This window comes from Mirounga leonina, unplaced genomic scaffold (genome assembly GCF_011800145.1).
Source record: "Mirounga leonina isolate KUSES-001 unplaced genomic scaffold, KU_Mleo_1.0 Mir_173, whole genome shotgun sequence".
Classification (NCBI taxonomy): domain Eukaryota; kingdom Metazoa; phylum Chordata; class Mammalia; order Carnivora; family Phocidae; genus Mirounga; species Mirounga leonina.
This window is the reverse complement of record NW_023270447.1, coordinates 93,575,998-93,599,274: the sequence shown is the minus strand read 5'-3', so window position 1 is coordinate 93,599,274 and position 23,277 is coordinate 93,575,998. Positions and strand designations below refer to the sequence as shown.

The 23,277-nt window shown below is 54.0% G+C and overlaps 2 protein-coding genes across 8 annotated transcripts; both read right to left on the bottom strand.

Annotated features, from left to right (window-relative positions):
- Window positions 1–10,081: 10,081 nt before the first annotated feature.
- On the bottom strand, window positions 10,082–11,768 carry AURKAIP1 (aurora kinase A interacting protein 1). 3 transcript variants are annotated; one of them, XM_035020043.1, is made up of 4 exons: window positions 11,594–11,768; window positions 11,099–11,188; window positions 10,355–10,785; window positions 10,082–10,251 (listed from the first exon to the last, which is right to left on the bottom strand). In XM_035020043.1, the coding sequence occupies exons 2-4, from the start codon at window positions 11,148–11,150 to the stop codon at window positions 10,150–10,152; spliced, it is 585 nt and encodes a 194-aa protein (XP_034875934.1). In that variant the 5' UTR covers window positions 11,151–11,188; window positions 11,594–11,768; the 3' UTR covers window positions 10,082–10,149. The 3 variants fall into 3 exon arrangements, with proteins under 3 accessions (XP_034875934.1, XP_034875935.1, XP_034875932.1); XM_035020044.1 differs by lacking the exon at window positions 11,594–11,768 and adding an exon at window positions 11,426–11,576; XM_035020041.1 differs by lacking the exon at window positions 11,594–11,768 and having other exon boundaries at window positions 11,099–11,401.
- Window positions 11,769–12,508: 740 nt separating this feature from the next.
- Window positions 12,509–20,958, bottom strand: CCNL2 (cyclin L2). Of its 5 annotated transcripts, none has more exons than XM_035020037.1 (11): window positions 20,660–20,958; window positions 20,299–20,373; window positions 19,935–20,044; window positions 18,959–19,079; window positions 17,940–18,004; window positions 15,376–15,475; window positions 15,065–15,169; window positions 14,837–14,978; window positions 13,880–13,991; window positions 13,703–13,795; window positions 12,509–13,528 (listed from the first exon to the last, which is right to left on the bottom strand). In XM_035020037.1, exons 1-11 carry the CDS (start codon window positions 20,951–20,953, stop codon window positions 13,174–13,176), a joined length of 1,572 nt encoding a protein of 523 aa, XP_034875928.1. In that variant the 5' UTR covers window positions 20,954–20,958; the 3' UTR covers window positions 12,509–13,173. The 5 variants fall into 5 exon arrangements, 4 of the variants coding, with proteins under 4 accessions (XP_034875928.1, XP_034875929.1, XP_034875930.1 ...); XM_035020038.1 differs by having other exon boundaries at window positions 13,880–13,988; XM_035020039.1 differs by lacking the exon at window positions 20,660–20,958 and having other exon boundaries at window positions 19,935–20,163; window positions 20,299–20,363.
- Window positions 20,959–23,277: the final 2,319 nt, after the last annotated feature.

Sequence of the window (23,277 nt, the reverse complement as noted above, 5' to 3'; positions counted from 1 at the left end):
CACACGGGACAGCACACGCACGAGCACACGGGACAGCACACGCACGAGCAGAAGCACAGACGTGCGCGTGTACACGGGGCAGCACACGCACGAGCATACGGGACAGCACATGCACGAACAGAAGCACAGACATGCACACGCACATGGGACAGCACACACACATGTGCATTTACTAACTCTGTTGTCTGGGAAGCAACAAGCTCACCAGCGCCCAGATCCTGGTTTCTAAGACCGTTTTCCAACAAAAGGAACCATGGCTCCTTGGAGAAATGGCTAATTTTAGGACTGGGGTAAGAAACATACAAGATAAGCCTGGAGAATCTGTGGTGCCCGAAAGTAAGGAAGTGCAAATTAATCAATTAATTAATTAATGGAGAACGATGGGATGTGCCGAAGAGCACAGGGGGCAACTGACGGCCCCAGGGACAGAGTCAGTACAGGTGTTCTGGATCATAATCCAAATATAAAGTAAACTGGGCGCCTGGGTGGCTCAGTTGGTTAAGCGACTGCCTTCAGCTCAGGTCATGATCCTGGAGTCCCGGGATCGAGTCCCGCATCGGGGTCCCTGCTTAGCGGGGGGTTTGCTTCTCCCTCTGACCCTCCCCCCTCTCATGTGCTCTCTCTCATTCTCTCTCTCTCTAATAAATAAATAAAATCTTTAAAAAAAAAATAAAGTAAACATCCACGAGTCCATACTGATTAAATGAAGGCAGGAGAATCCCAGATAATGTATGCAGATAAAGCAGAACCATGGCGTGCAGCATCCCAGCCCCCACCACACAGCACAGTGCAGATCTTTTACCACTCGTGATTCCGTGGGTCAGGAATTCTGGCAGGACAGTTCATCTGTGTCCCACGTGGTGCTGGTCGGCATGGCTCAACTGGGGCTGGAAGATCCAGCCAGCTTCATTCTGGCACCTGGGGCCTCAGAGTGGCCATCAGGTGGGTCCTCTCTCCCTGAGGCCCTCTCTCTCTGTCCACATGGCCCCCCATCCACATGGCCCTCTCTGTGCACGTGGCCCCCCCATCCGCATGGCCCTCTCTGTCCACGTGACCCACTCCCTCTCTGTCCATGGACCCCTTCTCTCCACACAACCTCTTGGTACTCAGTAGTCTAGCCCAGGCTTTCTTCCACTGGTGGAAGCTGCCAGGCCCCTAACACCTAGGCTTGGCAACTTCCACTACACTCAGTGGGTCAGAGCAGGACCCAGCCCTCAAGGGGAGGGGAGACAGACCCCAGCTTTCAATAGGAGGAAAATCAGCAAAATCCTGTTGCCAAGTGTGCACAGGGAAAGAGTGTGCACAGAGATAATTATGACATCTTCAGAGATAATACACCACAGGAGGTGAGAGATACGTGGCATCATGAAATGCAAAAGATTCAGAGCACTGAGGTCTATAAGAAGACATGTTTCATGACAGAGAACACTTATTTTAATATAGTTAAACATATATGTGCACATTTACATGACCTTAAATATTTTTTGGAAACATAACTTACCTGGGGCTCCTGGGTACTTCAGTCGGTTAAGCGTCTGACTCTTGATTTCAGCTCAGGTCATGATCTCAGGGTCGTGAGTTCAAGTCCCATGTCAGGCCCCTGCTGGGTGTGAAGACTACTCAAAAAAAAAAAGAGTTCAAGAAAAATAACTTACCTGACCCATAAAACCAGACCAGGAAATTTAGTAAAGTTTAAGTGAACTTTGCATCATCAGTAAATAACCTAATTTTTCCAGACACTATAACTTCCTATTATCTTATACCCACATAGTTGTTTTAAACCAAAATTATAAAACCAGTCTAATTTGTCCAAGGATTCATCTTGATTAAATATATTACCTGAGGGGCGCCTGGGTGGCTCAGTTGGTGAAGCGTCTGCCTTCGGCTCAGGTCATGATCCCAGGGTCCAGGGTCCTGGGATGGAGTCCCGCATCGGGCTCCCTGCTCAGCGAGGAACCTGCTTCTCCCTCTCCCACTCCCCCTGCTTGTGCTCTCTCTCTCTGACAAATAAAATCTTAAAAAAAAAAAAAATGACCTGAACTTTTTCTAATAGAAATTGTTAAACTCCACATTTTTTAGCCTGACATTTAAACAACATTGAATTAATGTTTGCATGAAGTCTTCTTGGCATTATTTGCTCCCTGTATGAATTTACATCTCTTTGCTTCTTATCCAACAATCAACCATTATCCCCAGGTTTTTTTGGGGGGAGGGGGTTAAGCTGTGGATTCTACAAGAAAATGACCTTTTTTTTTTTAAGATTTTATTTATTCATTTGAGACACACAGATACAGAGAGAGAGAGAGAGAGAGCATGAGCAGGGGGAGAGGAACAGGGAGAGGGAGAAGGAGGCTCCCCGCTGAGCCAGGAGCCCGACGTGGGGCTCGATCCCAGGACCCTGGACCCTGGGATCATGACCTGAGCCGAAGGCAGACGGTCAACCATCTGAGACACCCAGGCACCCCAAGAAAATGACCTTTCTTAAAGGGTGAACATTCCTAAGGCATTAGAAGCTCAATTTCTTTTTTTTTTTTCCTTTGGAACTGTCATGTTCTCTATTTTAAATCTATGCAAGCGGGCGCCTGGGTGGCTCAGTTGGTTAAGCGACTGCCTTTGGCTCAGGTCATGGTCCTGGAGTCCCGGGATTGAGTCCCGCATCGGGCTCCCTGCTCGGCAGGGAGTCTGCTTCTCCCTCTGACCCTCCCCCCTCTCATGCTCTCTCTATCTCAGTCTCTCTCTCAAATAAATAAATAAAATCTTAAAAATAAATAAATAAATCTATGCAAGCATGTATTAGTCTACTTAAGCATCAAACTTCAGAGACTTTATAATCTTATACATTATTTTTGCTTTCCAGTAAGGTAGTTTTACTAATATGCTCATAAAATGTTCCCAGTCATACAATCAAAGAATCTAATCAATCTCAGGAGAGCTAGATGCCTTGAGTCCTCTCAATCAGTCCTCCAAACTCGTCCAGTGGATCCCAACATGATTTGTGCTTTGACCTAGTGTGGTTAATATTCTCCTGGATAGGGGCGCCTGGGTGGCTCAGTTGGTTGGGCGACTGCCTTCGGCTTAGGTCATGATCCTGGAGTCCCGGGATCGAGTCCCGCATCGGGCTCCCTGCTCGGCAGGGAGTCTGCTTCTCCCTCTGACCCTCCCCCCTCTCATGTGCTCTCTCTCTCATTCTCTCTGTCTCAAATAAATAAATAATCTTAAAAAAATATATATTCTCCTGGATATTCACTTAACCAGTGAAAGCCTTCCACCCTGACTCCTGAGCCCCCTGGCACACCCACAGCAGTCTTCAACAGCTCTCTTGCCATCTGGTACGAAAAGATACCCTGGCTCTGTACGCTTCCTGCCACGGACCTGGCGTCAGGGTTGCCAGATTAAATACCGCACAGGACATACTTATAATGAAAATTACTATTGCTTATCCGAAATTCCAGTTGAGCGAGAGGGCCTGTATTTTTATTCCTCAAGTTGGCAGCTGCACCTGGAACCAGCCATGTCTCCAAAGCATCCTGGCTTCCACTACAAGTGGAAAGGGTGCTTCGAGACCATTTCTGGGTGTCTTGGACATTTCTTGCTGCTGCTTTGTAGACCACACTCAAACAGAAGTAGACAACCGAGTTCTACCAAAGGAAACCCACTAACATGAAAAACAGAGACCAAAGTCAACAAACAGAAAAAAATCAACTGGGAAGCAGAAACTGGACAGGGGTGATGGGGGCAGCATGCTCGAGAAAACACGTATCATTAACACCCTCACAGAAGAGATGACATCACACCTGTGAAACACAAACATGGTGAGTGCTATTAAAAATACCCCCATAAAATACCCAAAAAACAAAAAGTCTCTTAGAAAATAAAAATGGCATAACAGATATTTTTTTAAAAATTCATTAAGTGGATTAGAAAAAAATGTGGAAGATGCCAGTCAGATCGGAGGCGGGAGAGGAGAGAACGCTGATAGCAGGAGCCTCAGAGAGGAGAGCGAGGGCGGGCGGATGACAGCACAGCAGCTCAGGGGGGTTTCCCAGAACTGGAGGTCAGGACTTTCTAGATGGCACCGGGCTCCTCCAGGGTGGGAACAGATCCACACTGAACTGTGTCACTGTGAACATCTGCTGCAACGAAGAAGAGAAGCTTCAAGAGAAAAAGCTGGTCGCTTACAAAGGCTCGGACTCAAAATGGGTCCAGTTTCCTCAGCAGCAACCCTCGAGCTGGGAGCCAGAGACACGGGAGAAATGCTTGCAGAGTTTTGCCGGAAAGAATTTTCAGGCTAGAATTCTAGAATCAGCCAAACCGCCGACCAAGTCACAGGACATGTCTGCTGATACGCAAGGGCTCACATTCTCTGTGCTGCTTCCTGGGCTGACGGCCTGGTGTCAGGGCTGTGACAGCCACCGACGACGGCCCCCATCCCCATGGGCGTCACCGGGGTCGGGGAGGAAGTCCACTGAGACACCTGAAGTGAAAGCAAGTGCAGCCAAACTTCTCAGACCACAGTCAGTTTAGTGGATCGTACATGGTGGTAACAAAATAGAATGTATCTGAGATTACTGCACTTAGGAAGGCTAAGTATAGCTTTTGAAATCTTTCAGTTGTGTGTGTGTGTGTGTGTGTGTTTACATACCAGGTCGTGATATCAAATGTATTTCTTATTTTGAGTTTTTGTCAAAAAAATCGAAAAGCCACCAATTTAAAGATATGACAATAAATCGTATTGTCAAAAGAATCATCTAAGAGGGCTAAAACTGCCTCTGGGAAAAGTGGTGTGGTTATTTTTCGTCAGCACTACTGAATTACTAACCTAGTTAGGCATACACAGGCATAGCTTCTATTAAAATAATTTTTAAAAATAAGTTTTAGAGCCAGACAGACTTGTAGCTGAATCATGAATGGCTTTTTACCTACATGACAGCAGGCAAGGTCCCCTCTGGGAGCTGATCGTAGATTTGCTGGGAAATGAAGTCACTCCTGTAAGGACCTAGCACAACACCTGTGGAATCCACTCACACACATCAATTAATCCTTATTCTACCCTCTAGCTCCCGTGCGCCCTTTCTCAGAAAAACATTCCATGAGGGGCACCTGGTGGCTCAGTCAGTTGAGCATCCGACTCTTGGTTTCAACTCAGGTCATGATCTCAGGGTCATGGGATCGAGGCCCTGCACTCAGTGGGGAGTCTGCTTGAGATTCTCTCCCTTTGCCCCTCCACCCCGTCGTTCTCTAATAAGTAAATCTTTAAAAAAACAAAAGAGGGGCGCCTGGGTGACTCAGTCGTTAAGCGTCTGCCTTCGGCTCAAGTCATGATCCCAGGGTGCTGGGATCGAGCCCCGCATCGGGCTCCCTGCTTGGCGGGAAGCCTGCTTCTCCCTCTCCCACTCCCCCTGCTTATGTTCCTGCTCTCACTATGTCTCTCTCTGTCAAATAAATATATAACATCTTCAAAAAAAAAAAAGAAAAGAAAAATGTACCCATGAAAAGAAGGGAGAAGACTGCGCAAGAGGAGAATGTGGTGACCCAGAAACAGGACCCAGTGGGTGGGGCCCAGGGCAGCCCAGACAGGGGACAGCAGGAGAATCATTTGAGAAACTGAACCAAACCGTGACTTTTTAAATTCTATCAGCAAGTCTGGGGCTGAATTTTGATAGATAAAAAAAAAAACCAAACATGCAAAAACAAAACAGGAAAACAAACAGTTGTATGAGAAAGGAAGTGTGATCTTGCTGAGCCCAGAGGCCATGGCGGGCCACACCCGGGGGCACAGGAGTCCTCTGCAGAAGCTGCAGGCACCGCCTCTGTGACGGACTCCACTGGCTGAGGCAGAGCTGCTGTTTTGTTATTAGCTTTGCATCAACTTCACATGCAGCTACAATCTTACTTGGCTGGAAAGTTAAAAAATAAAAATTTAACTGTAAATACAAAGTAATGCAACCAACAGGACCAATCAAAGTGAATGGGCTCCCCTTGGAGGAGCGGAGGGGCCCAGAGCGCATCCCCCCCAGCCCCCCTTGTCTGGGTGCAGAGGGAAGGGCCCGTGTCTGAGCCCAGAGGACCCTGTGGTTACCAGACCCACCTCAGCTGGGACAGACGGGGGGCAGGAGACCCCTGTCCATGCGAGGGTCTTGGTGGCCTCAGAGGCCCCCTCCACCCACAGCAGATCCTGGAGGTCGGCCAGCTCTGCTCAGCAGGACTCTGGGCTGATCAGTTTCCTCCTGGACCAGACTGTCCACAGCAGCGTGACGCCAGCCCGGGGTGGGCAAGGATGTGGGGCACACGGTGCCAGGTCACAGGGCACTCACCACATGTCCAGTTGTAGCTGAACCCTGTGTTCCCAAATTTGCTGGGACAAGTATACTCTACAATTTACACTCTACAAGATGCATGTGCTGTTAATGCCACCTGGTCTTGGCCACATTTTGGAGGTTCTCTAGGAGTTGGCACAAGCTTGTGCCCGGCCTGAGGCCTCCCCACACCTCGGCCTCAGGGAGCCCTGACAGCCCTGCCATTGCCCCCCCACATTCCCAGAGCCATGCCCCTACCCCACAGGTCACCTGGGAGTGTTCAGTGCTTCCCTCCCCTGTGCATCCAGGAGTGGTCAGTCCTCAACATACACACAGACACACATTGGCCGCCCCACATCCTAAAGAGAACCCCAAGCCTCCAGACACTGTTCAGAACCCCCCAACCCCCTGGAAGTGTCCAGGTCTCAGCCTGGACTCTAGTCCCAGCCCTAGCACTCAGCTGTCATGTGACCCAATCCCCCTCTGGCCAGAACCCAAGTCTTTTTTTTTTTTTTTTTTAAAGATTTTATTTATTTTATTTGAGACAGAGAGAATGAGAGAGAGAGAGCATGAGAGGGAGGAGGGTCAGAGGGAGAAGCAGACTCCCCGCCGAGCAGGGAGCCCGATGTGGGACTTGATCCCGGGACTCCAGGATCATGACCTGAGCCGAAGGTAGTCGCTTAACCAACTGAGCCACCCAGGCGCCCCAGAACCTGTCTTACCTAAGAATCCAAATGGCCCTGAGGCTGAGGTCAGCAAGGGACAGAATTTGACGGGCGCATGGGCTGGCCTCTGGGTGTGCAGCCAGGTGGCGGGGGTGTCATCCACTGGCCCCCACCCTGAGGCTAACTCCAGACCCAGTTCTGGACTCCTCAGCCCTATCCCAGGGGCCACAGCTCAAGAGCCCTTGGAGGGCTTTTCCCACAACTCAGCCCTAGAGAGGAAGATTCCCTCCCACCCCTGCCCACCCAGGTTCCAGCTTCTCCGTGAGCTCAGCTGGCCGTGGCCAGGCCCGGGGAGCAGGCTTCTTTCTCCAGCCTCTGTCACGCTCCCCAGCCTGCATACTCCTTGGACAGCAGGGAGTGCAGCCGTTCACAGCTCACATGCTGTGTCCTGAGCATCTGCCGTAGGCAGGCCACAACCAGCCCCTCCCAGGACCCAGCATCCAGCCTCAGCATCCTCCCTTGCCTGGAGAGCCTGCCTGGCCCCTTCCTTGGCCCACTGTATGGCCAGGAACACCCAGGCCAGAGGACACTGGCTGGCACGGAGCGGCAGAGTGACAAGGCACAGGGACTGAGCTCAGAGATGCCTCCACATCGGGCCCAAGAGGCAGGGCCCCCAGCAAGGGCCCAAGAACACCCCCAGTAGCTCTGGCCCTGGCTGAGGCCCCCTCTGGCCAGAACCCAAGTCCTACGCGATGCCAGCAGGGCACTCTGCCACACCCCTCCTGCCTCTGCCCTTTCACTGTGGGGGCGCCCGGGGCCAGCAGGGAAAAGGGGCTGCTCATCCCACAGGCTGGGGGGCAGGGTGGAGGCCCCATAGGGAAGAGGGAAGGGCAGTTTCTTATAGCCTGGGAGGAACTGCAGAGATAAAAATAAAAGCACATCTGCTTCCACACAATTGCTTCACACAATTGCCTCCTGCAGTTGTGGTTGGGGCCCAGATACATCCAAGCCACAGGCAGGACGAGCTCTGCACAAAGAAGGGAGTGGGGGTCGGGCTGCCTCAGGACCAGACCCCACAGGATCAGTGACATCTGCAGCAGAGATCTCAACCGTAGTACCACCGAGGTTTGGGGCAACTCATTTCAGGTGTCAGCTGCCCTGTGCGTTATGGGGCATGTATTCCCAGCCTCCACCCACTGTGGTCAGTGGGACCCCCCCCCACTGAGACAACCAAAAATGTCTCCAGATGTGGCCAGGGGCCCTACCTCCAGGGACCCCCCAAGCTGGCACCCACCCCGGTGGAAGAGGTTGGAGCAAGGGCCCTGTGGGGCTCTGCCAGCTGCCAGCCTCCAGGAGTGTGGGTCTGTGGCTTCCTGCACAGGCCAGCCAGTCATACCTCCCGGATTTGCTGCCCAGCCAAGCTCCCGACAGCGGCTCTGCTTCCAGATGGCAGATCAACTTAGCACCCCATTGCTCCTCTCAGCCACCAGGGAAGGGTGGAGTGAGCCGCGGGGCAGCTACCGCGACAGGACTGGGAGGAGATACGGGAGCGGCTACCCGGCAGCCACGGGCACCGGCCAAGGGCAACAGCGGCAGAGACCCAGCTGAGAGGCCAGGTGGAGCAGAGGCCAGCCTTGGTACCAACAGGTCACGGTCCACTCCACCCCAGCAGGCTCCACCACTGGGCCCTGGCGCCTCTGCCCCGCCCCACCCCCAGATGGGGAGACCAAGACCCAGGAAGGATGACTGTGACCCCAGCTGGGGGCCTCCCAGGGGCTCCCTGTGCCCTCCCAGGTGACTGGGCTGGCAGGGTGCTCCGGCTGTCCTGGTCCTCAGCCCCAACCCAGGGGCTGCTGGGAGCCCAACTGCTGCCCCCTTGCAGCCACATGTGGAAGCAGGCCTGCACCCTCAATGGTGTCAGGTGCCCCCCCAGGTCATGGCCAGCGTCACCCTCCTCCACCACACCCAGCACCTCCGCGGGCTGTGTCCCCTGACGGGCAGGGACTCAGACCGGCCCCGTGGTTAGAACCCTGCTTACCTAGCTGGCTGGCTGCCATGCACAGGGCAGGGGCCCGCCTGGCGCACCGAAAGAACGTGGGGTGAGCAACACAATGTGGTCTGTGCCATTCCAGAGAAGCTGCTGGGTAAGCCCTGCTCCAGCCCTCCCCAAGATCTGCCTGATTTGCAGAGAACTCAACCCCACTCCCAGACACATTTCTGTGACAAGGCAAGAAATCCCCACAGCCTGCTGAGACGTGGTGTTGCCCTTAACGGGGTGGAGGGGATCGAGGGAGGACACCAGCATCACGCGTGTCTCTACTGGACGGCTCAGGAAAGATGCACCACTCTTCCTATCCTCTGAGTCAGCCGTCAGGGAGCAGGGCAGAGGCTGAGCAGAGTAGCGTCTGCCACATTCATGGCACTCCGACCAAGCTCCCCTGCCTGCAGCCCAGCCCTCGCCAAGCCTGGATGCAGTGGTCCACTGGCTCACGCCAAGGCTCCAGGGTTTCTCCAGTTCCATAAACAGCACCACTTTCTCAGCCACCCCCAACCCTGCCAGAGCACACCCTCCCAGCCATCCTTTCCTGATTAGCCCCACTCAGCGTCCCATGAGGTGGCAGAGGCCAAGGAACCCAAAGGAGACCAGGGGCCCCCAGCCCTAGCGGAGCAGGACAGCTCAGACAGCCACTTGAGGCCCAGGTCTGTGGGGACCGCAGGGCACCGTCCATCATCTCTGGGGGCAGAGCCTGCCCCCCTCCCCAGTCTTCCCCATGAGGCCCTCCCTGTCCCCTCTCACACTGTAATCATACCCCCAACTCAATCTGGGCGCTCCCTAACCCCCCAGCACTGTCCCTTGGTACTTCTGCCATCAGCGTGTTCAGAGTCTGCCTCCCGCAGTGGAGTCCAAGCGCCTAAAGGGCAGACCTGGGCCTCTGTTTGCAGCGGTCGTAGCATCAGGCATTCATAAATGGGGAGGCTGTCGTTCCTGCGGACTTGGCACCAGGACAAGGGCCCTCTCGGGAAGCCCTTGTGCCTCCTAGAAAACCAGAGGTGGGCACCAGCTCAATCCCAAGATAGCTCACGCTAGGCCGCAGAGGGGCCAGGTCACCCGGGGACAGCTAAGTTCCTAAACATTTATTACAGTGGGTCATCAGCAGCAACAGGGGTGGGGGAGAGGAGCACTGGACTCATTTGCCCCTCAGGTAGATCTTGGGGGTCTGCCAGCCCGCAGGGGCTTCCTTCAGGCCCGCCTTCAGCCAGATGCGCCTCAGGTCTCTCTCGAACTTGATCTGCAAGGGCACAGGAGGGACCACTGACTGGTCTGTGGCACAGTCACACACCTTCAGCCGCCTTGCCCCACCCTAGGCTGAGAGGCCCACCCCCCACACTTACCTGCTTCCGTTTCAGGCGTCCTTCCCGGACCTTCCGCCGCAGGAACCGGGTCCTCTTGACCAGTTTACGGTACTTGTGATGATTCATCTTCCGCCGGCGAATCTTCAGTACGTTTTTGCACTGCACCTGGGGTGCATCCCAGACCTCCTCCATCCCCTGCTCAGCCCCTTCCACTTGGCTAGGTGGACACTCATAGAGCTGAGATGGTGCCACGGTCCCTGGGGTCCTGGCATCTAGTCTGGGTAGGAGGTAGTGGGCGGTCAGCCAGCTCTCCAGAGGACTGATGGACATCTTCCTGGGGACCAGCATCTCCTCAAGCTCCAGCTGGAGCCCCTTGCCAGGGACGGAGGCAACTCCACTTGGGCCTGTTGGCCGCGTGCTGTAGCAAGGCCTGCCTAGGACCCCTGAGATAGGCCAGGGCCGACCGCAACCTGCAGGAAACCAGACAGCAGTTACCACCCAAGCAGCCAGGCCAGGGCTGAGCACAGCCAATGCCGCCTCCCCCACTGGGGAGCAGAGCGGTCATCACGGACCAGGACGACCCGCACCTTATCCCAGCGGGAACTCAGGCTGATGTTCTCAGGCCCGGACTTTCCCTTTTGGCTACTTGGACGTTTACGAGGACTTTGTGTGGCCAGGCCCCCGCCTCCAGCTGGCAGGTGGGGGCCGTTGGGATCACCTACCCCACGTTCCTAACCCGGGGCGCACCCTGCCCAGCTGCCTTGCCCCCACGGGGCCTCTTACCTGCCCGAGGAACAGCCCTCAGCAGCTGAGACGTCAGGCGCACCAGGAACATGGTCCGCGGGTGGTGGCGGCCCCAGGCGCTCAGAGCGGCTGCAATACAGGTGCGCGTGGCGGTCACGCGGGAGTGGCCGGGCGGCGCGTGCAGCAGCCCCGGGGCCGCCAGGACTCCCACACCCATCACCCTCATCGCCCTCTCCCACCACACGGGGCTCACTCCCTCCAGCGACCAGACCGAGGCGCGAGCCCCTCGTCCGCCGCTCCGCGGCTGCGCCCCTCTGAGCAGTCGCCCACCCCTCCCCGAGCCTCAGCTCCAGCCCAGGGACCCACCACCCGGGCGGAGCCGACGCTCGAGGGCGCGGAAGGCCGGGACTGGCGCACGGCGGCCGCGGCTCCCAGGCCCCGACGGTCCGGCCCCAGCCTCACCGACCGCCGTCCCCCTGCAGCCGCGGCCTCGCTCCGACCCTCCCAGACCCAAGCCGGGTGACTGAAACTGACCACTCCGTCGCCCACTTTAGGCACTTCCGGTCCGTCCCCAAACCAGCCCCCAGTCCCGCGTGCGGCCGCCCGGCGGGACCCACTCCCGGCGCCCCCTGGCGCCCCCACGGCGTCCGACTCCGCGTCGGCGCACGTCCCGCCGGGCCCAGAAAGCAGCCGCTTCCGGCCAGAGGAGCGGCCCACCCCGCCCACAGCCCGCAGGCTCGGCCCTCCCTGACGGCGGCGAGAAAACTACATTTCCCACAATCCTAAGGGATGCCCGGGACCAACCAGTGGCTAGTCGTCCAAGGCGGGCGGAAGTGGCGTTCGCCCCGCGGCGGAAATAGAGTTCTCGGGCCGACGGAAGCGGCCGGAGTCCCGCAGGAGGCGCGGCGGGTGCGTGAACGCGGCGCGTTTGGAAGCCGACGACCCCCCTCCTGTGCCTGTGTGCGCGCGGAACTCCCGCAAACCACCAGCCCTCGGGCGGAGTCGGCAAGGGCAGTGGGCCCTCTGCCCCGCGGCCTTCCAGGAGGCGCCGCTCGCTCGGCTCCCCAAGCAGCAAGGCCTCTGAGGTGCCGCGCGCCCCCTGGGCCCCAGGTGCTGGCCCCGCCGCGCGCACAGCCCCACCGCCCGGGCCGGCGCGCCAGCTGCCCTCCCGCTAGCCGCCCGCCCGCCCGCCACGCCCAGGCTGCCCCTCGGACCCATTCTGTCCTGTCCCCGCCCGCCCTCCGCGCCCCCGCAGGAAGCGGCCTTCGGCCCAGGCTCTTCAAGGCCGGCGGGCCGCGGAAGAGCAGCCGCACAGGGCTCGGTACAAAAGCCCACACTGTGATGAGATCAGGGCCGGCCGTGCAGACAGACCACTAGCTCGGGGACTGCAGGCCGTGCACAGGAACGAGCGAGCAGAACGACAAACTACACATTCCGGAACGTTCCAAATGTCCTGAGTAGAGAGAATTGTGTTTATTTAACCACGTAAAATGCATATATAGGAAACTTCTCTATTTGGGAGCTGGTGGCCTGCACTCAGCATCGCACAGATAAAAATATACGACTTTCAACACAGATCTAAATACCTTCACATTTTAAAAATCAGAATTCTCTACACAAGTTTTAAGCCGACAGAATTCAAGTTCTGAATTTTCATATATAGCTTTAACTTGTATTAAACACATGTTTATTTACAGGGCGAATAGAGAATAAGGGGCTATTAAGGCCATTTTCTCATTGTGAAACACTGCAAAATATGTACATAAGTACAACCTAATATAGGCAAAGGTTCTAAAAGTCATTTTCTTGGTTTAACGTAATCGAGTAAAGACGGCCTGTCGTTAGCACCAAGCCACACCACCAGGACGTACACATCTGCTTCCACATCAAGCTGCCCCAGGGCTGCTGCCGAGGCGGGCCCTGTGCTGACACGAGTGTACGCGCCGTGCCCAGGCCGGCCTGAAGGGCACCTTGCCGGCCTCTTGAGTCCATCTCCAAATGCATCACAAGGTCCAGAGCCAACAGCCATTTCCAAAAAGAGTTGCACCGCAGGGCCAGTCATGCCACGGGTGCACACCGAGGGGCGAAGGGCAGCACTCTGGGAGCCCAGCGCCTCACCTCCGATGCCTGCTGTGCCCAGGGTGATCCCGCTCATAGCGATGGCTCGTGCGCTCGTACGACCGAGAACGCTCCCTTCGCTGATCTCTATAGTAATGACTTTTTTTCTTATATTTCCCGGAACTATCTGCCCGCTCCCGTGAGCGGCTTCGAGACCGAGAGGAGCTCCGACTCCGGGACTTGTGTGGCTTCTGGGTGGGGTACTTGCAGTCCTTAGACTTCCGGTAGCTCCTCACCTTGGAGCTTTTGTAGGGAACACCTCTGTGCACCTGTCTAGGAGGGGAGTCACTCCTGCTCCGTGAACGGCTCTGCGACTTGGACCCGCCAGACGTGGAGCCGCTGTCACTTTTTCTGTGAGGAAGGACAGCACCACCAAACAGGTGACCACTCACCCCACCACCTGAGGGTGAGGATTGACTTTCCTGTGAGGGGCAGCCACACCACCAATAGCCACCCTGGGGAAAATATCCCTTGCCAGGTGCAGCACCCCGTCCCGGCCCCCCATGAGCCCTGAGCAGCACACACCTCCTCTTAGGAGAAGCAGATCGTGATGGGGACCTTGAGTAGCTCTGCTCACGACTCCCACTCCTACTTCGACTCCCTCGCCCCTTTGGCAAGCTGAGAACAAATGGTGGGAGCAGTTACAGGCTTCAAGTCTCTCCAGCCAACCCCAAAGGCCAGCTGGGGCGCTTGGGTACTCACCCATTCACCGGGCTGTCAGCCTTAACTTTCTTCATGCCCTCCATTTTCCTCTTGGCGTTCTTCACAGAGAGCGGGGAAGGCTTGTTTCCTTTACCTTCTTTAGGGGATTCTGCTAGAATCAAATACAAGAAGTTAAAACCTCATCACCAGGAAAACTGTTCTGAGAGAAAACACATTAGCAGAGCAAGGCAATACCACTTCTATGGGATTTACGGAGACCCCCTGTTCCCGGCCTGGGACTCAGAACGTAAACATGCACCCGAAAGACACAGAAAAGCCACCTGTCTCACTTGCCTTCCTTGAGGGACTGGGGATGTGCATCATACTTAGTTCTAACATGACCCAAAAAACACAATCTACTACCCTAGATTTATAAAATTTTCATCAGAAGACAAGCTAATTAGGTGAGCTGGGTTAAAAAAAAAAAAAAAAATTTTTTTTTTTTGAAAAGCTTGTCCACGTCCCTCACTCATGAAAATATAAAAACAATGGGTGCCTAGCTGGCTCAGTTGGTGGAGTATGCAATTCTTGATCTCAGGGTTTTAAGTTTGAGCTCCACACTGGGTGTAGAGACTACTTAAAATATTGGGGCACCTGGGTGGTTCAGTCGGTTAAGTGTCTGCCTTCAACTAGGGTCATGATCTCGGGGATCCTGGTATCAAGCCCCATGTTGGGCTCCCTGCTCAGCGGGGAATCTGCTTCTCCCTCTCCCTCCGCCCCTCCTCCCCACCCCACTCGTGCACACTCGCGCGCATGCTCTCTCTCAAATGAATAAATAAAATCTTAGGGAAAGAAAACAAAAAAACGATGAAAACTCCTTTAGGAGTGACCTTCTCACTTCAAAAATCAACAAATGTCCGCTGGGGACCCTGGTGCCTGCAGAGAGCTCAGGTCAGCAGCAGACACAGTTCCAAGAGAAATCTGGAGAAAAGGAGGGCCACACACCCTCACACTCACCCAGCTTGGGGGCAGGTGAGAACCCTGAAGTGCTGTCCAGAACCTGGGTGCCAGCAGGCAGCAGGCCCTTAGCTTGTGCCTTGGCCTCTTCAATGGCGTGCCTTCTCTTCTCGACTTCACTTTCAAGGTGTGTAAGATCAACCTATGGGAGTCAGAATCCAAAGAAATTCAAGACCAGATGTTTCTGGTTAAACACAAATGCATGTATTACATGAAAAAACATAGAACCTTTTTCCGAGTATAAAGCTGCAGGATTTTTAAGCAGATTTCCTGAATTTCGTCTTCAGTTGCTCCAAACAAAAGAAACCAATGGGGACGATTGGGCAAAGGGATCTGTAAACACAAATGCCATCACTGTTAATACTTTCTTTTTTGGCCAACAAGACTCTTAGGGCAATAAAAAACAAGCCTTGCTGGTCACCAAGAGACAGGCTTTTCATTGGCATCAATGAGCATAATCTGAAGAACACTACGCAGAAGTTTACTGGAGGCTGGAGAAAGAATCAGGCCAGGATCCCCTGTGGTGGCGCAACACTGACCTCCAGTGTCCGGGCAGCAAGATAAATGCAGGCACAGGCGATGCTCTCAGGCTGGAACCTCACGAAGACATCTGTGCGAAGGCTGTCATTCATGTAATTCCTGAAAACCAAATGCAGGAAAGACTGCAACGCTCCGGGCATCCCCAGGATACCCGTGTGCATCATCTAGATACGATCACTACTCTACGCAGTCTACTCCTAGGCTTAGAGCTACACAGTCCTGTGAGGCTCAGGATTCCTGGAGAGACATTCTAGCTGCTTTTTGTGAGTACAGGAAAACAGGGAAATTACTGGAAAAAAAAATCTAAAAAGCTGGCTGAATGTCAGACAACACATGTTGCTATGAAAGAGAACCGACTTTAACTTTACTTTTCCCTCAACTCCTGGCTGTTCTCGTGCAAAGCACAATGCCTCAGAGAGAAAATGTCTACTGTAGTGGTTGAAATGTACTTGATGAAAGAAATCTAAATGCTCAAAATCCATAGTGCAGAGAAACATGCAAACTCAAATGAATGGGCTGAGCAGGCAGCCTGCGAGGGCTCTTCTGAGACAAGCCGTCCTCTTGCATCCCTTTTCCTCGAAGAGGTGCTCAGGGCCTGGCCCTTCTCCTTCCATGAGGGAGTCCACTTGGAAAGGGAAAACACCCCTGGGCGCATGGGAACATCATGCAGAGGAAGGCTCAATGCCCAAAGGGAAGTCCTCTTCTCAGGCATATCAAAGAACTGTTTCCAAATTGTCCCATCTCAATAACGAGTCTTAAAATGAACATTCATAAAATCAGACAAAAGCAACAAAACACTACAAGTTTCATCATAATCAATACATTTAAAAAGCATTATTGTACTTTAAAAGATATAAAAATACAAAACATTTGCATTTTTTAAAAGTTAAGGGTTTTAAAATTGGCTACATTTTCAACATTTTCCTTTAGATATTATTTGTCTAGGATTTAATAGACCAAAATCAGGATCTCATATTCACATATCTCATCAATATTGCAAAAACAGATTCCATGAGAAAACAGTCAAATAAATGATACATTTGCTGCTCCTAACATACCCCACACTATGGCAACCCCTGAGAGTCAGGCCACAACCCACAGGGTAGCCACATCCTGCTGTGTGATTTCACTGATACACCCCCGCCCCAACCCTCTTAACTTTGCCTGAAACCCTGGAGAAGGTGACAACACAAACCCACTCAGACTTCTCAGTGATCTATTCAACATAGGCCAACTTAGTGGCACCTGGCTCTGGAAGCTCTTGCTCCAGGCCTCAAGAGATAATCAAGGAAAAGACCTACATGATGGCCCCAAGGCCATGGGTCTCAGAGCATTGCAAGCGAACAGTTCAAACATGTCATAAACATAAACATCAGAAACTTTTTTGGTTCTAATACATTTTCAGTACTCAAATAGTGATGCCATTTATCTATTAACTTTTAAATCCCAAAAACAAAACAAATGAAGTCCTTGAAATGTGTATTTAAACGTATTGCTTATCTAAATTACAATATAAAAAGTGTCCATGAAATAATTTAAAGATGCACACCTTTTACTAGAACGTGTCAACACTTAGCTGCTGAAGAGCAACTTTAGGACTTCCGGGAAGACTGGCACAAGCCCGTACTGAAGTGTGAGTCCCCGTCAGCCAATTCGTACAGCTTTCCACAGAAATGTTTTTAGGACACAGGTACTGCATCTTTATTGCACACGTACAGCAGTTTTAAAGGGACAGGATTCAAGTCAAGACAGTGAACTCTCATCAATACAATTACCAAGCACGACAGGGTTAACAAGCAGCGCCACCGTCAGAGAACCACAGCAGCAGTCGGCCAGCACTATACTACCGTGCGCATACCACCATCTAGAGCCGGCCTTCGGTGGAGAGCCTGCGCTGGATTGGCTGAGGACGGCCGCTGTCCCTGCACCAAAGCGCTTGGACAGTAGAGGAGAAGTCTTAGTCACTTACCCTCAGAGGCTACCCTTCGATTGAAAGAGTACAGAAAAGAAAAGTCAAAATAGGTTCTCTATTAGATAGGGCATAGCACCAGACAATTCAGGCAGCAAAAATACGACCCTTACAGACTTAACTCCGTGGAAAAAAATTCACAAAGCACCCAGCACTATTACTTCAGGCTTCCTTTCTAACATATGCATTGTTAAAATCAGTCCCAGAGAAAGTTTACCCGAACCCTCCTTCTCCCACAGGATCCTCTCTAGTAAGAGGCAGTTAGGAGCAACTTCCAAGGAGACATAAAGCCACTACATCGACGCTGGCACCTGGGGGAAAGATCCCGATGTGCCAAGTCACCAGCCCTCAAAGGGAAGCCCAGTGAATGCTCTCCTGGAAGGCCGGGGGAGCGTGTGGGCCACCTTACCGTTACACTAGTGCCTGATATTTTGGGAGGCTGGTTAGAATCTACACAGCAGGAACACTGGGCACTGAGACAACTCCAGCCCACAGCCAAGTCATGGGACTGACTACCCACTGCCCAAGTGCCTCAAATCAACATATTCCTGCACTGCCCTTGCTGGTCTCATAAAACAAGGAAGGTCAACTCACCATGAGGTCTGGACCAGGTGCTGGTTACGCTCACACTCTAACACCTGAAGGTACATAACGATTATCTGGAAGATACAGGTCAGCCAGTTATTACCAAGAACCCCGAGAACCCAAAATTCAGATCTTGAGAGCATCCATGCAGTAAATATGAGCCTCATGCTAGATCCCAGGGGTGGCTCCTGGTCATATGCCCGGTGCACAGCTCAGCTGGAGGGGAGCTTTTGCTGAGAGGCCCCGCTACCTGCTTTCGAACCCAGGCTGCACCCACAGCAAAGGCAGCTGCATTTTTCATGGCCATCACAAGGCTGATTCTCATTCTCATCTTCGACATAGTTTCCACCAGTGAGATGAGCTTGTCCTAACCATCTCTGTACCCTAGTCACCACTTTACACAAAACATGGTGTGAAAATACTTTCAGCAAATGAAGAAAAAGTCTAAAATCTATGGTAACTTATCAAGAATTTGAATTAATGCCAGAAAGTCAAACAAGCAAGAGAGAAAAGATAAAAAGAAACCCACTAATAAAAAGGGAATAAAGGAAAGGTGCAGATTGCAATCTTTTTTTTTTTTTTTTAAGTTTATGCGTCACATAAAAGGTTCCCATGGAACTGTATGGCAGCCATGCTCAACTGTCATGCACTGCAAAGCTGCTTTAGTTCATTTCCAAATAAAGGGTTCAGAATCCTTCCAATTCCCCACTAGAGAAAATAAAGCTATCACTAAAGCAACTTTACAAAATAAGCTGTTGAGAAAAAAAACCATAAACTAACAGATTCCATTTTTACAAATTCACTATTTTTTTTGAAAGCCCACACTTAAAAAATAACCGTTCCAAAACTCCTGAAAACATAGAATTAACAGGTAGTATAAAGACAACTAACAAATAAATTACGTTCAGACTTTAGATATAAACTGGAAAAACGAGTCAGGAACACATTTACTCTTCTTCAGAGTTTTCAATCTTGGTGAGAACAGAGCAGTCAGGTGGGCTCCCGTGGCAGCTGGGCCACATACCCACCTTGTGAGGGTGCTTCACGTGGACACAGAAACCCAGCTCTTTGAGAACTCGTCTTTCTGCCTTTATAATCTGATTCTTTAAGTTAACATAATCTTGATCCAACAGCAGAGGCACAGGTTTCCTACACAGACAAAGCACACGTCCACATAAGGGTCAAATAAAACAACGTCTTTCAAATCCCAATTACCTCCAAATGGTGAAAATCCACTGTAAACACTGCAATATAGATGTAGCCTTTAACGAAACCAGAGCATCTTCCTCAAACCCCAGTGCTACCCTGCTTATCCCTTCTCAACAACATTCTCTTTTCCTTCCAAACAGTTCTCATGTACAACGAACAGGGCGGAAGGTTTCAAAATCTCATCACACAAGTACTAACCGCCCATTACCCGGTTCAAGACAAAAGTGCACGCGTTATGGGTGAATGGAAAACCAAAGAACCAACGGCAGTAGAACATTTAAACAGCCTGAGGCTCTGTTTTCCAAAGGACCGTCCGTCCACCTGAGGAGCATAAAGTCTGGGTTGTCCAGGCAGTGGTTCTCAACCAGGGGCAATTTTGCTATCCCAGGGCCAGCTCTGGGGACGGTTTTGGCTGTCACAACTGAGAGATGAACCGTTAGCATCTGGTTTGTAGAGGCCAGGGATACTGCTCAATATCCTACAACGCACAAGACAGTCCTCACAACAAAGAATCACCCAGCCCAAAATGTCAACAGTGCGAAGACTGCGAACCCAGCTCCAGGACATTCGGCGACAGGCATGGGCCAACCGAGGGCCAACCGAGAGACCAATGTCGACAAAACCACAGCCACAGTTCCCGGCCCTTTTTACTGTGGTTCCTTCACTCATTAAACAGCATCCGTTGGGTACCTCCTGGGCAGCAGGCCCTCTCCTGGACACCGCGTAACACCTCACACCCTGAGTTCTGTTTCAGAAACGTCTGTGGAACTTAACCGTAAAAACCAGGAGACTCACTTTTTCTCTCTCAGATGCCGAAGGCGATGAAACACGTTGATGACATCCCGGATCCGTCTTGGGGCCTCCTCTATTTTGGAGGCCAGGTGAACACAAGCCATTGACACATGCTGAAACGCAAGCATTGCAACACACGCATGTGTTCCTTCCACTCATCACGGTCTCCAGCGGCTCAAGAGGAGCGACGAAGAGCGAGGAGCCACGAGCAGGGGCACCAAGGAAAAAGCCGCTGTGGGGAAACCACTCTACGTCCGGGGGGCTAGGATCCCAACCCCTCAAGCGCAGCCCTCCGAGCCCCAGAACAACGAACCCGGGTTTCCCCTCCACGTATTTCCGCGGGAGGGGGATACGCGGGAACCCTTACCTCCATGGAGTGCTTCACGAAAGACTTGGTGTAGAAAAACCGCTGGAACAGCACCTGCCCGGTAGCCATGGCCACCTGGAGAGGAGAAACGTTGCCATCACTTCTGAAGGCTCAAGTTGCAGTTACGTCTCTTGCTTCGTGCGCCTGACACGGGCCCAGACACTAAAACGTTCCGCGCGCCCACAAAGCCCTTCGCGTCCCGCCGCCTGTCCCCCTCATCGCCCCCGAAGCACAGCAGCGGTGAACCGCGGGGCCGGCGTCCGCGCCGGGCCCGGCCCCGCCGCCAACAAAGGGCCCGGCCGCGTCCCCCGGCGCCGGCGCGGCGGTTACCTCGGCCCGAGGCTCGCGGCCGCGCCCTCACCTGCGGCAGGCGGAGCAGGATGCCGGCCGCCTGGATGAGCTCGCAGCCCACCACGCGGAGGTCGGTCTCCGTATCGGTGTCGAGGCCACTCGACATGGACGGCGTGAAGCGCAGCTTGTCGTCAGGCAGCAGGCAGTTCTCCAAAGTGATGAGCACGCCGGAGTACAGCCGGTCCCCGATCAACATCCCCTGCGACCCGGGGGCTGCGCTCCCCGAGCCCGGGGCACAGGCCGCTGCGGCGGGAGCCGCCGGCCCCGGAGCGCCGGCCGCGACCGTCGCCGCCGCCGCCGCCATTTTGTGCCGCCGACTCCCTTTCGGGCTCCTTCCCGGCAGGGCGGCTCCTCGCGACGCACTACGTCCGCGACCGCCCCGCCCCTCCACGTCTCATTGGTTCGGCCTGCGGGCGACCCGGCGCCGCCTTGCCGCGATTGGCTGGGCGACCTACCCGTCAGCGTTGCGGCCGACGTCGACGCCGTAGCCCAGCGCGGGCGGGGGCGGGCTCGTTACCCAGAGAGCCCCGCGGCGCCCGGGTGAGCCCGAGGTCCACAGCCCGACCCGGAAGCACTACCTCGGGGGCCGGCCCCGGCGCCCTTAAACTCCGACTTCCCCGGCGCGGCCGTACTTTCTGCAGAGAGACCCGGCAGCTCGTGGAGCTCCCGCCCCGCAACCTCGGCCTGCCCCGAGGGGGTCCGCGAGGGCGCGTGCGGGCGCACGGGTGCCGGCGGGGGTCGCAGGCCTCCCCGGGGGGCCGCGAGCGCGAAGGATTGGCGCGCGCCGGTGAGTTGTCCCCAGCCCACGCCCGCAGCAACGGGATGCGGACTGCCTGCGTCCGTACGGGGCGGCTGGCGCGGTCATGCCTCTCCGGTCCTCACTGAGCCCGGGCTTCGAGGGGCAGATACTAACACGGGGTTCCTGAAGTTCTTGCCTCCAGAACGGAGTCCGCCGGGGAGAGGAGTAACTGAATGCGAGGCTTCTGCAAAGCCCGGGGAACAGCAGGAGTTGCTCCCGGGATGGAGGGGAAGGGAGCTTGGCCTTCGTCCTGCAGTGGGAGCCTTCGGAGGAACCCCTCTGGAGTCCTCAGCAGTCCCACCAGGCGGCCTCAGCGGTGTGCTCACGGAACCGGACAGCAGTGCTGCCTCTCGCATCTGTACAGAGTCCGAGCTGCGGTATTCGTTCTCTGTTGCTGTACGGCTAACCCGGACTTTCAGCACGACTAGTGCAAGAACCCACGTGAGGTGGTGGGAAAGCCTGGGTGGGGTATGCTGGGGAGGAGATTGCAGGGTAGAAGCCTGGGTGGGACAGGTCCAGACACTTGGAGATACTAGCGACTGCACCCACCTCAATTGCCCAGACCGAGAGGCCACCACTGGCTTTCACTCCTGCTGAAACTTACCCTGCAGCTCGTGTAGTGCCAACCAAGACCCAGCCTCTCTTCATCTCCCCTACCCCCAGGCTCTCAGCTCCAGGATGTCCCCGCTCTGTGGACTGAGCAGCATTGTTCGGGAAAGGTGGAACTTTCTCCTCAAGGAAACAGCTTATTTCTCATTGGCCCTGCCTGGGTGGTTCTCCCATCCGCTAAGCAGTGGCCAGGAAAGAGGGAAAAGCTGATGGCTCTAGCCAGTCAGAGCCAGGCTTACCTGAACGAAAACTTGGGTCCTGCTGCTGGAGGGGGAGTGGGTGCTGGGAGCAGCCCTCGGTTGTTTAGCATATCGTTGTGTTCCTTTATTGAGATGGACAAAGGAAAGGCAGCTCCTCTATAGGAGCTCATTGTACAGAGCTCAGTTCCACACACCAAAGGAGTCTTTATGTGCTCCACCTTTGTGTGTATGCCAGACCCACTTACTGATGAGTGGTGTGCTCTGAGCACTTTATGTGCATAGCCAGGCACTAAACTAGGTACAGCCAGGGACACTGAACAAGACTAAACAAGCCCCACACCTCCAAATGGTCTGGTGGTCATCAGACAGAGGGACAAGAGCCAGGAGGAGGGACCTGTTGGGCCAGTACAGTAACTGGAGCCAGAAGAGATGCTGGGCTGTAGTGAGGACGAAGAAAAGTGGACAGATCCAAGAGATCACCAAGTGGTAGGTGGCCAGGATTTGACTGGCTCTCCATGGGTCTGGGAGTGGGTCTTGAGTCTACAATGGGAACCCAGAATGACTTCCAGGGGACTGCTAGCAAAGGATGGAGGACCCAGCATGGGAGCATTAGGAGTGGGAGGGGGGAAGGTGGGCACTGCCAGATAAATGCAGACAAATGCTACTGTGGGCCTCGAGAACTTAGCTGAGGGCAGAGGGTGTGTGTGGAAGGGTGAAGTCAGGGCCGAGCAGAGGGAGATAGTGCAGAGAAGAGGGGAGGAAGTCCATGGTCCTTGGAAGGCAAGGACTGACTCTGTCTGTTGGATTGTGGTTCAGGATGGCTTTGGTAAAAGTTACCTGGGCATGATGGGGCCGACTACAGACCCAGTGGCAGGAAGCAAGAGGTAGAGACCAGAGCTGGCCAAGAGGGGAACAGACTCAAGCTGGAGGGAGCTCAGAGTACATGTGAGAGAAGCCGAGGGTAGAAGCAGCTCACCAATAGGGACCTGGACCTGAGGAGGGGGATGGATGCCCCTGCAA